At 49.2% G+C, this 12,459-nt stretch overlaps 1 protein-coding gene across 4 annotated transcripts in view; it reads right to left on the bottom strand.

Annotated features, from left to right (window-relative positions):
- Positions 1-11,889, bottom strand: part of ULK1 (unc-51 like autophagy activating kinase 1) — a 78,077-nt gene extending 66,188 nt beyond the window's left edge. For 2 of the 4 annotated variants that reach the window (XM_039560891.1, XM_039560893.1), the window contains exons 1-4: positions 10,349-10,703; positions 10,003-10,209; positions 9,095-9,187; positions 8,955-8,996 (exon numbers count right to left, since the gene is read on the bottom strand). In XM_039560891.1, the coding sequence (XP_039416825.1) occupies positions 8,955-8,996; positions 9,095-9,187; positions 10,003-10,209; positions 10,349-10,402 (396 nt within the window). In that variant the 5' untranslated portion in view covers positions 10,403-10,703. Of the gene's footprint in view, positions 1-8,954; positions 8,997-9,094; positions 9,188-10,002; positions 10,210-10,348; positions 10,704-11,507 lie in introns of those variants that run through there. The other 2 variants (XM_039560892.1, XM_039560894.1) reach the window with 2 other exon arrangements.
- Positions 11,890-12,459: the final 570 nt, after the last annotated feature.

Here is a 12,459-nt window from a genome sequence, read left to right as displayed (position 1 = left end):
TTCTGACCTGCCAGCTTGCTCTAGGATGTGGAGCAAGCAGGAGGCCCTGCAGCACAAAAATGGTTTATGGGTGGCCATGCAGCAGGCAGATTTTTGTAGAACTGGAAGAACAGTGATGCCAAGGGTCAGCATCGCCCCATTCCAGGCACTACCGTACTCTCCGTTGTAAAACGGATGAGTTGTTTCAGGACAGGTTGTACTTCAGGGCAGATTAAAAACAGCAGGAAAACCATTCCCTGGTACCACACAGGCTTCAGGAAGGGAGGGAGAGTATTTCCCATCCCCCTGGCAACAGTTCTAAAGTCTGCCTCCATGACATTTGAAAATAAACAGGACAACGTCATGTCCATGGAGCTGCTCTTTGCCAGGCAGCTCATACCACCACAGCCAGACAGGAGCACGGCTGGTGAGGCAGCTCAGCCTTCCAATGATCTGAAGAAACTTCACCATCCCTTCCACTGGACATGAGCTTCCAGCAGGTTCCTTCAGCCCAGCCCCAGCCATCCCCCCAGGCAGGGGCAGTGGTGGTGCTGGTCACAGCCCTGCTGCTGGGCTTCACAAAGCGCACTGCTGGCCTCGACCAAAGCCCTGAGACCCAATGCACTTGCTGGATGACTGATGGCTACAGCACTTGCAGAGAGCTCAGACAGAAAAAACCTGACTCTCCTTCACAGGCAGATGGGGCCTCTGCAGAGCAGCACACTACAGCAGGTCACAGCTGGAGCCGCCACCGAGCCTAACCACAGAAACCAAAGTATGGGATTCATGTCCTAATGGGGTACAGAAACAAAGTGCTGGGTTTCACAGGTCACAGAGCTTTGAGGCAAGACCAAAAACATGCACATCAGAGCAAATTAAGACTTGTGCTGCTGGAACACTGAGAAGCAATCCCTTCTTACAGCAGTCACGTTGCTCTGGGGGTAACACTGCACCTCCCTACAGCATCTGGGCCCCCCCAGCCAGCTCCTGGGGAGACACCACTGCCCCAAGACCACAGAATGCAGGCCACATCTGTCTGCAGCAGCTGCAGCAAGGATAAGAGAATGTAGAAGATAAAAGAGCAGCAGAATCCTGAAGAGTTTGGGCTTTCTGACATGGGGTGGAAGGAAGTAGTTACCCCTTTGCCAACAGGCAGATTAATATCTAGAAGCTTTTTCAAACAAAAGCAAGCTCCTGTGCAAATGGCAATGCATTACGTTAATGCTATCAAGAGAGGAAACTTCAGAATTCTAACAACAATGATAAAAATAATCAAGATCAGATCTGCTTTTTTGTATTTATTCCTCATCTCCTTCCTGTATCACAGCCATACTATAAACTGAACATTTAAGGTTGAATTCCCCATTACCTTAAGCTCAGTCACATGTACTGGAATACATAAAAGCTGCATTTTATGAGCCTGCCCAATGAGCAGGGGTAGTGGGGGGAGGCTGTGGGTTGAGGTGGATATTTCAGTTTTAATCACACTCATTGAGACACATTAATTTATTGAGGTATGTGCAAATACAAGCAAAGTGACTAAGTCCTGAGGCTTGATTTTAGTTCGATTAATGTACTCCCACCGATAAAGTTGGGAATTGCTTGTTTTTTAATGGTATATACCAAACAAAATCTGATACTCTGCAAGAGTTGTTTTGGTTTGGGGTTTTTTGTGGCTTTTTCTTTTTTTTAAGCAACTCTGAAAATTAGAGGTCCAACCTCCCCGGGGTTTTCTATGGCAGCTGCCTGAGTGACTGGCCTTTGCAAGTCTTCTTTTCCATCTATTTATTTCATACTTCATTCACCAGATTTAAGAAAACAAACACACTTGCTACCACAAAGGTGTGGAAACAAGGAGTATAAAGAAAAAAAAGCATGAGTTTTCTTTCAACTAAAAACAGTCTTAATTTAAGAAGGGAAAAAATCCAGTAACTGGAAGCCAGAGAAACATGAGCTCGAATCTGCAGTATTTAAACAACAGAGAAATGAGCCCTTTTTAACATATTTAGTATGCTGGCTACAATTGCCAACCAAATGAAAAGAGCATCGAATGCAAATGAAGAGAGTCTCCCGATGGCTGGGGTGCATGCAGGTGAGGTGACACAGCACCCACAGGGACATGAGGTGACACAGCACCCACGGGGACATGCAGAGCCCACCTGACAGCCCCTGGGCTGCCTCCCAGCCCTGCCTGGCACCACTCCCTGTGGTCCCTGGGGTCCCCATCACACCAGCAGCTCTCACACCCCAGGCCACCAATGCCTCCCACCCACACAGAGCTGGCTGGGAGGCTCCCCCTTCCCGAAGATGTGTAAGATGCTTTGCTAAATGGGATCTCTAATGACTTAAAATTATGCATCTTTCATTCCCCCCACCAGAACCACACTGTCTGGTTGATCCCTACTATGCCAGCTCAGCTGACCTAATTCCTCCTGTTATTCTGATGCTAGGAGACAAGCCAGGTGCTCCTGCAGCCAGACTGAACATTATTGCCCTAAGCAACCAGTGATGCACAATTTGATTCATTTCTATCAGCCCCCCCTTGAAACAACCTTGCTTAGTAAACAAATGCAGCTCTGAGATCCTCACTTTGCATTTTGACAGCATCTCTACGTTTATGGTAGTATTAAAGGTCTGCACGTTATAGAGCAGGAGACAATGCACAATTAAAGTGCCTCTTTGCTATATACTAATCACAGCAAGGTTCCAAAGCTATCTATGGGCAGGGTTTGTCCTTGGATTCTGCTGTGAACATTTGTTATTACATTTCTCAGACAGGAAATGTAACATCTGAAGACAATTAAGATGCTTTCTCTTAAGCAAAGAATGCTTAGGTCTGCACCTGAGAAACTCTGCCTTGGAAGACCACATCATTCATGTTCATTTTCCACCAAGTTTGCCATTTGCTATTCCGTAAGTAACAGCAGGAAAAAAAAACCAAAACACCACCCAGCCAACAAAAAACATCAAGCAAAACCATATATACTTATCCTGAAAACAAAGCCAAACCAAAAACCTCTCCTTGCCTTTGCAAAGACCAACACCTCTGCTGACCACCCCTGTGCTTCTCATTCCCACTGTATCTCACTTCTGGGATGGAGGCAGTTTGCCTCATGGAAGACCCACATCCCGTTCCAAAGACCAGCTTCTCCAGGTGTTTTGTCAAAGCAAACCAGAGCCATCCAGCTTGGATTCCTAGCACCAGCACCAACCCTCTGCTTGCCAGTCTGCCTGCTGTGAAAAGCTTTTCAGTTGGTATCAACAGGTGGGAAGGCAGGTGACTTTTATGCCAGAGGAAAAGGAAAGACACACAAAAGTGAACTGTACCCTCAATTCTCTACACAAGCTTGAGCACTAAGATGAGCTTTTGAGACACACAGCTTTATTGCAGTTTCACAGTTCAGGGGCAACTTCCATCCAGCCACAAAATTAAATATTTTAATTAGGCTCTGGTTTGAGCCTATAAGTATTTTAAATAAATTCAAACAGTGGTTTTCCACCAAATTCAATCCCACTCAGCCACTGATTAGGACACACCTCTTCCCATCCATCATCCAAATCTTCACCTCCCTTGCTTTGCTCACTCCAAATGTGTTCAGTCATCACAAAGATTTACACAGTGGAAATTGTCATGGTGGAAACACTGGTGCAGCTTCAAGAGCAGCAGCACAAACAGCAGCTACCAGAGCTTTGCTATCAAACTGCGAACACAACAGCCTTCCAGTTTCCAATTACTCCTGGGAAACATTCCTTAATCTGTCATTACAGTCTGAGTAATGCTGCCTTCCACAGGAGCTTTGGTGGCCATTAACCACCACATCGCCGGCTCTTCCATGACACCTTAATCATGTGAGAGGAACACAGGTATGTGCTATACACACAGCATGAGTAAAACAGTGACCAGAACTTCAGAAATGCAGCAAGACAACTCCCTCTAAAAAAAGCCCATGACTGAGGTCTATATTTAGTGGTCAACATTTGCTGGATGTTTCTGTGACCTGCACAGTGGGATACTTGGCTGGGGAAGCCAGCATTAAATAAAAGTTTGACACTACAGAACTTTCAACTCTCCACAACTATGGCCATGCTGGTCCAGTAAACTCTCAAGCATTACCCTACAAAACTACTGGCAGAGGGTGGCTGGGTTTTCATCCTTTCCCCTTCTAGCTCTAAATTAAGCCAGATCCAATCTTCAGTAAGAGTGATTCCCTTCAACAGATGTGAGGATGCTGACGGAGCAGGATAGCAGACATCCCATTCTTGTCCGCAGCACAAACAGAAAGAGGATTGCTTGGCAGTTCAGAGAGCTGCACTTTACACCCACTCACCAGGCAACCTGCCAGCTTCGCTTGGGGATGGAATTAAAACAGAATTTAAGCAGGCAGCCTGACCTCAGGAGAGCGATCTCCCAGACACAGAGTGCCTCTTTAGTCATTCCAAGTGCCTCAGTGGAGCCCTGTCTCCCGAGACAGGGCATGTAAACAGCAGTGCCTGAGGAACAGAAGATCCTGCATGAGGTGGCACGAGAGGTGGCAAGGCATGAGGCGACCCTGCAGCAGCACTGATTCATCCAGCATCACGCTCATCAGTGCAGTGCTGGAGAGGTGAGCGGTGCTGGAGGGCACATGGAAGGACACTGCTGTCCATGGAGCTCCAGGGGTCCTGGGGGACAGCGGGAGGCACGTACACAAGATGCAGAGTAGCATCTAAGGGCTCTGTGTCAGATAAAGGGTGATGGTGCAGCCAGCACAGCACAACATCACAGCCCAGGAGCCACGGCTCTATTGATCACAAGGACTTTCTACACAGCAGCAACACAACAAGGCTGTTATTACCTGGCTCTCAAGACCAGCCCAGGGTGACTGACTGATCACTAAGCTGAGAAGTGTTTGTTCTGCCACCCATGCCTTAATCCATACGCGCAAGAAAAACTGCACTGCAAGGACTCTGTGTTCTTTGTCTCCAGGTGATACAGTCATCACTGCAGAAATATTTTTGGTGAGTCTGTACTACATGACTGAGTTAAGCATTTTGTCTCAGCTCATCCCAAACTGGTGAGTATAACAGGCCAACTTGTCACCAAACTGTAGAAAGCAGACCCTCAGGTAACATAGGCTGAGCCAGAAACGTCACAGCACAGTGCCTTGTGTGACCTTAACAGCTGTGTTGCTGCAACCAGTCCATCCCACCCATGCAGAAATTGGGGGGAAAAAAATCCAACACAAAAGCCACCTGATATCCATTCAAGCCTATCAAATCATAGCCAGGCTGCTTTAAGAAGTAAGTTCAGCTCACAGCACACAGCTAGGGAAAACGTGTCAGTAAAATAATCCTTCTTCCTATTTCATGCAGGAAAATGCCTTCTAATATTCAAAGCATGATAGTCCAGATTTAACAGATTTTTCTGCCCTAGCACCAACACAGCCACATATGAGATCTTCAGCTGACATCTATTCAGCCTGGGGCAGCTGGCACAGAACAGGCAGGGAAAGACACCCAGAATCTCCCACTGCCCAAAGACCTTAGCTACATTTGTAGGAACTTCTTCCTAGTGCTGGAAGAAGTTTTCTGGCACACAGTGCTCCCAGGATCTGACAAATTCAAGGGTTCCCTTCCTACCACTGAATCTCCTCACATAATCAAGTGGTCTCTGATCACAGATTTAATGTCCTGAGACACAAAGGAAACCAAAGCAAGCCCCCTACACCAGACCACATGTGCTAAGCTTTCCTTATCAATGAGCATGAAGAGCTGAGCTGATCCTCAGACTCATGGAGACCCGTTTTCCAAGAAACCTCATTTCCATACCAAGTCCTCCTTTGGCAGAAACCATGATTTGTTGTTATTAATTTCCACCTTAAGGAACAAGAGCTCATTTGGCTGTTTTCAGAGTACCTAGAAGTCCCTCTGGAGTGCTGTACTCCCCTCGACTGCTGCAGACTGGGGACCCCAGTTCCAGCCCCTCTGCAAGCCAGCTGAGGGGGTCAGGTAGTGCTCAGTAGCAACTAATACAGCCCACACATGGTGGAATACAGCTTTTACTGTCTGCCAAACATCTCCTGTGCCTAGGAAAAACCCACATCACAACTCCATACAGACACTAAATAGACAGCACTTTTAGAAATGTGATACAGTAAGATTTATCCTCTTTTTGAGCAGGGGTTCTTGCATTAGGCTCCTAAACTATTAACAGCACCTCTCATTAATATGTGAGCACATAATAATGGGCATATGCATATTTCATTTTGTGAGCCATTCTCATACCCTTGGTGTTCTTAGGACTCCAGCAAGGGGATCTATAAAAGTCCAGCCACTGCACTTTTATGCATCAAACATTCACTAGAATCATTTATTCCTAGGAAGCTTCTTATTTTGTCATTATTTATGAACCAATATCACAAAGATCTGTGAAATGAGAAGGAACACAGCAATTTTCCTGGACTTGAAGGGTAAATTAAGGGTGCCAGGGTGAGAGCTCCTTGTCAGCACTAAACATCAATACTGCAAAAGTGTTTGTCTGGAGCAAATCTAGCCTTGCATCAAAAATCTCATGTTGTGAGAGGTCTGGCTAACATGAGTTTTTAACCAGGAAAAGGCAAATGAAAGCATCATTGGGGGTAATCATTTGCTTACAGCCACTGTGGTTTTGGTAACCATTTCCTTGTGTGTAAGAAGCACACGAGTAAAAGTTAGAGTCACTGTTGACAGGCAGTGCAGAGGAAGGCAGGACACAAAATGCAATGACAGACAAAGCTACAGGGCAACAATAAGTTTTACAGGAAGTATTTTTTTCCTTTTGCTCTATGCTGTAATACAAGAATAAACATCTTCTGTTTTAGAAAGCCCACAAGTAAGGGTTCAAGTAACTGCAAATACGGTATTTTTGAAGATAAATACACATGCAGCTATGAATGAAGCTACTGATCTGGTATCAGGGCAGCAATGTGAGTAAGTAGTAGTCTTTTCCACAAAGTAAGGAAAGGTGGACAGAAGCCAGCCTTCCACAGACCTGCACTTTTACCTTTGCAGATAATTTACTCTCACACAACTCCTAAGCAGACACAGAGCAAGGCCAAACATTCAGACATCAGACTGTCTGGTGACAGATCACCTCACACCAGCGGAGAGTCCACACCCAATGCCTCCTAAATAACCTCATTTTCTCTGAGAAATCAAATTACCCAGGTTATACAAGGACTCTGTGACAAAGCTAGTAACTAAATATAAACCGGGGCATGCCTTGAGCCCGGGACCATCTCAGGTTCCTGCTTTGTAGTATCTTACACAGCTTCTAGCTAAAATCTCACCAAACTGCTAAACACAGAATTTAATAAAGCTCATCACAAAAAGAGAAAAACATATTGCTGTAATTGTAACAGTGATGAAATTGCTCCTTTTGCAGAAATGTCTTTGAGTTGCTTCCTACTCAGCAGTAATTTGAAGCAGGGAGAGGAATCTAACACAAGTTTTGAAAGATCTCAGTAAGTAAACCCAGCAGCATAAATGCTTCATACAAATGCAAACTATAAAGCACAGGAGCAGCCACTCACTCTCTCAAGTGAAAAGTTATTAAGTAAATTTAGAAGGTACAGAGAATGAAAAAAAAACCAAACCATGAAATGTAATGCCCCAAGTGGCCTGTGCCCATAGGAAGCTTTCCCATCACTCTGCAACACTCATCAGCCCAAAGGTAGCTACTGCTTTGCCCGATCAGCACTGAAGGCTGGCTCAGCAGCAATGCACAGCTATCCACAGGATATTCCCAAGCAGCAATCCTGCTCCCCGCCAGAGCGGCCTGACATCCCCCTCTTGCCAAAACAACGCCAGGCATTAAACACTCTCCAAGGCACCTCTCCAGAGTCCCCTGGTCCGGCAGGGAGGGACCCAGGGGTGTGCCAGGGCAGGGGACTGCGGAACACAGGGTGACACCGGCAGACTACAGCACCCAGCAGGCACCGCTGACAGGCACCGCGCTACCAGGGCTGGGACTCACTGCGGGGGTGACGTGGAGGCCACCGGAGCCAATCCACGGGAGAAGGAGGAAATGTCAACAAACACGGTGGCCTGCGGGATGCGTGATATCAGCGACAGGGCAGGACACTCCCGATAAGCCACGCCAGGGCCAGCCGAGGGTCCGGCCGCGCCGCGGTCACGCAGCGATCACGCAGCGGTCACTCGCCCTGCGCGTGGCACGGGCTGGACCACAGCCCCTCATCCCCCAGCACAGGCGTTCCATCCTGGGCTTTGCATCCTGCGGCGTTATTTTTTAAAAAGCATCACGAATGGCAAAGAAAACTTGCCCCGTTACCCAGCAGGATTTAACTAAATAATCAAAGCAAAAAAAACCCCAAAGAAACACTCGTTGGATAATTTGCGTTTCATAAGTCCCTCTAGATCTTCAGCGCTGACTTTGAAGGAAAAAGCAACTGTGGGAAACCACAGTAATCTGAAAATGTCTGCTGCAATTTTTAACACTTAGTGACGGCCACAAGGACAACAGAAAAATGCAAATTAAAATCCTCTGGAGCTGAAGACAATCATATGCTACAAAGTCATGCTCACACTATTTTTACACGGCCTAGGAAAAAGAAATTTTCTCAGGGAGGGTATCCAGACCAGAAAAAGAAAATAAAAAGGTGGGCACGCCAAAAATAACTACTATTCATTTTATTTCTAACATTTTGAGAACTTAAGAGCTTCCAGCATAGACATATTCACCACCCAGCATTTCACTGTGTAACATCCTGGAAGAGAAACACCCACCCCAACTCCCAACTGCACATGAGTTGTGTGGTCCAGCCAACAACTAACACATGATCTGCTGTGTTTGTTTATCTTTCCCTAACTTATCAGAAGACTTTTTTCCCCCCAGAGTTCACATCTGAATACAAACATTTGTTAAAAACTGAAATTTCACAAACTCCATTTAACCTTTTCCAAATTTAGAATGCTTTGAGATAATTGAATGTAATTACCTGGAAGTCATACAAGGCAACAATGTTTTCATGTTTCAATTCCTAGAAAAAGTAAAAAAAAAAAACAAAACACCATAAGATAGGAACAACAAAGGGCATATAGAACAAAGACTGAAGAAAACGAGTCAGTCTGCCTTTACCTTAAGAATTTTTATTTCCTTGCCCAGCAGAGTTTGTGACTTTGCAAGGTTCTTCTTGTTAATACATTTCACAGCTACTTCCAGCTCAGGTTTCTGAAACAGTGCATATGTAATACAAAATAAATGTAAATTTCACTATTCATTCACATTAGGATAAGCCGCCTCTTAACAGATTACAAATACTACTGAAAGAAGTGTCTTGCAGCACCGGTAAAGGCCTCTCACTTCACATCCTAATGCCTTCCCCTTACTTGTTCAGACTTGCCCTTTCCTGAATTATGCCTGTCAGGCCAAGGAGAAAAGCCCAAGGTTTGGGTTTTTGTTACTACTTTATACAATGATTATCCTCTTATTTAATCACTAGAAATAAATGCACTGTGGGAGCCGTGGCTTATCCCAAGCACTAATGATGGAAAATCCACTGCCGAATTGGTTTCCTTTTATTTATCAGTAAGAGATTTCTCCTCCTCCTGGAAAAATTAGGTGGAGAAGACTTCACAGACATACACCAAAAAAAAAAAAATCCCAACCAAACTAAAGAGCTCCTTTCATAGACAGCGTGTGGATTTTTTTCTCCCTTGTTTTGGAGGTGAGGACGGGTTTTGGGTGGATCTGTGGGCACCCCACAGGCAGCTGACGGCCTCCCAGCCCCAAGGTGAAGCCACCTGCCCGGCTCCTGCCGGGACACACGCCTGCTCCCGAAGAAACTCCAAGGAGAACAATAATAAATAACAATAAGCACCCCGAGCCCGAGGCGATGCCCAGGCTGGCAACAGCCGCCGCAACCGGCGGGGATGCAGTGACCGGGGCGCGCTGCCCCCAGCTCGGCCCAAACCAGGAAATAAATAAATAAATGAAAATCAGAAGCGGCCCGGGGTGGGGGGGGGGGGGGAAGCAGGGATTCTCACCTCTTTGTGCCTGCCTTTGAAGACGACGGCGAAGGCTCCGTGCCCGATCAGGTCCTTCCTACTGAACTCAAACTTTCCCACCGTCTCCATGGCGCTGCGCCGGGGGGTCCCGGGGGCCGGCGGGGAGGCTGCGGCCGGGACGGCTTCAGAGCTGCAAAGGGACGAGGAGGAGGAGGAGGAGGAGGATGGCGGTGATGAAGGAGCTGCCTTTAAAGAAAATTAAACCTCTCCCAATCCAAACACGACGGGGACAACCCCCGCCACCGCCCCCCCCCGAGCGTTCGGGAGCCAGAGCAGCCCCGCTCCCGCCGGCCCCGGCAGCTCCATGCCGGGCTGCGCTGCCCACCTCGCCCTCGTCCATGGGCTGCCTCTTCCTGCCGAGCGGCCGGGAGCCGGGCATTGTCAGCGGCCGGGGCGAAGCTGGCTCCTCAGTAGCGGGCCTCCCCCATCTCCTCCTCCGGCCGGGCCGGCGCGGCTCCTCGGGCCCCGCTTCAGGCGGGGCTCCCCATGCCGAACCCCGGCCCCCCCGCCGGCAGGCGCGGCTTCGCCGAGAGTCCACCTTAAGCGCGATCCACCTTAACGCCCGATCCGCCTCACGGCAGCGCTCCACCTTAACCGAGATCCACCTTAAGGGCTGCCCGCGCCCCCGGCTGTGTGCGCTGGCGGGGCCGGGGTCGCGGAGCCGGGGTCGCGGAGCCGGGGTCGCGCCGCGGGAGCCGCCGCTCGCTCGGCCGGGCCCGGACAAAGCTGTGCGGAGCGGAGCGGGCGCGCCGGGCGGCGCAGGCGCGGTGCGCGGCGGGGGAGGCGGCAGGCGGGCAGGCAGAGCGGCGGCGGCGGCGGCGACGGTACCTGAGGCGGAGCGGCCGGGCCCGGCACATTTAAAGGCGCCGCCTGCCGCCCGCCTGAGTCAGCGCCGCGCTCCCGCTGCCCCCGCGCCGCTGGCCGAGGCTGGGCCGGGAGGGCTCCTGCCAACCACCCGCCCGAGCCTTTGGGAAGTCACAGAATCATGGGATGTTCTGAGTTGGAAGGGACACACAACGATATTGAAGTGCGGCTCCTGGCCCTGCACAGCACAGCCCCAGGAATCCCAGCACATGCCTGAGAGCATTGTACAAATGCTTCTTGAACTCTGTCAGGCTCGGTTGTCACCACTTCTCTGGACAGCCTGTTCCAGTGCCCAGCCACCCTCTAGGAAAGAACATTGTCCTAATATCCAATCTGAACTCCCCTGACACAGCTTTAGGCCATCCCCTGGGGTTCTGTCACTGGTCACCACAGAGCAGAGATCAGTGCCTGCCCTTTCATTTCCCTTCACAACCCCAAAGTTGTACACCACAATAAGGTCTCCTGTCCATCTCCTCCCGGCTGAACAGACCAAGTGATGTTTCCAGCAGCTAAACAAATGGGTCTGTTCAGGTCAAGTTCACCCCAGGAGCTCCAAAGTGTCCAAGTGCACCTGGTCCCAGCACCTCCAGCCCCCCTTCCTCTCCCCCAGCATAGCCCACCTCCTCCTCCACAGGCTCTGGCCCTTCTCCACACGCTTCTGTGCCAGCGGACCACGGCTCCTCTGTGGGGAGCCAACTGGGCCTCCCGAAGTCCCTGAGGGTGCCTCCATGGAGCTCTCCTCTGATGCACACTTCTCAGTGTCCTGCTCCAAAGCTGGGCATGGAATCAATGTTGCGATAAGAAACCTTTCCTGGCTTGAGCCTGGTGAGCAGTTTGTCCATCCCCAGTCTCTTGCTGCACAGTGACCCACGAGCTCTGCCCCGTGGGTGTGGGCTCACAGGTCATTCCCTCCGTGGCAGGCACCTCTCGCACATTTGCCCCATCCTCTGCTCCAGGCTGCCCAAACCCACCAGCCCTGGTAGCGTCCACACCACTTGCGCAGTCGCTCCTGTTTGTAAACTTATCACGACGTCATATTCCAATTGCAGAGAAAACAACGTGCCTCGTGGGCAGCACTGCCGCTCACGCGCTCAGTCTGAAATTTGGTTTTTACACAACTGCACGGTATCGACCTGTGTATCGACCTGTGCCAGCACTGCAATTCCAAACACGCGCTGCCTGGGTGATGCCAGCGGCTCCGCAGACACCCAGCACAGAGCGTGCTCGGTGTCGTGACGCTGGGTGGCTGAAGTTATCACCATTCTCGGCAGAAGTTAGGCACAAGCAGCACTTCACAGCGTCAGGACGTGTTATCTACACAAAGGCAGTAGCTGACTGATATGATATCTGGCCTGTAGTCTGTTGTCCTTGGTTCCTTCATAACTGGTGTTCAGGTACCTTCCTCCACTTAAAATTTTAGTGGAAAAATGACAGTGTGTACTAAATGCCAATATAAAAGTAGCAGCGCCTGACTGGTAGTGATTGGCATCTCAAATTCCAGCAGTTTAGTGCTTTTTGGGAACTGTGAACATGACAAGGATCAGAGGGAATCTGAAAATTGCCTCTCTTGAA

The sequence above is a fragment of the Corvus cornix genome, chromosome 15 (genome assembly GCF_000738735.6).
Source record: "Corvus cornix cornix isolate S_Up_H32 chromosome 15, ASM73873v5, whole genome shotgun sequence".
In the NCBI taxonomy this organism is placed as follows: domain Eukaryota; kingdom Metazoa; phylum Chordata; class Aves; order Passeriformes; family Corvidae; genus Corvus; species Corvus cornix.
This window is presented reverse-complemented; position numbering and strand designations above follow the sequence as displayed.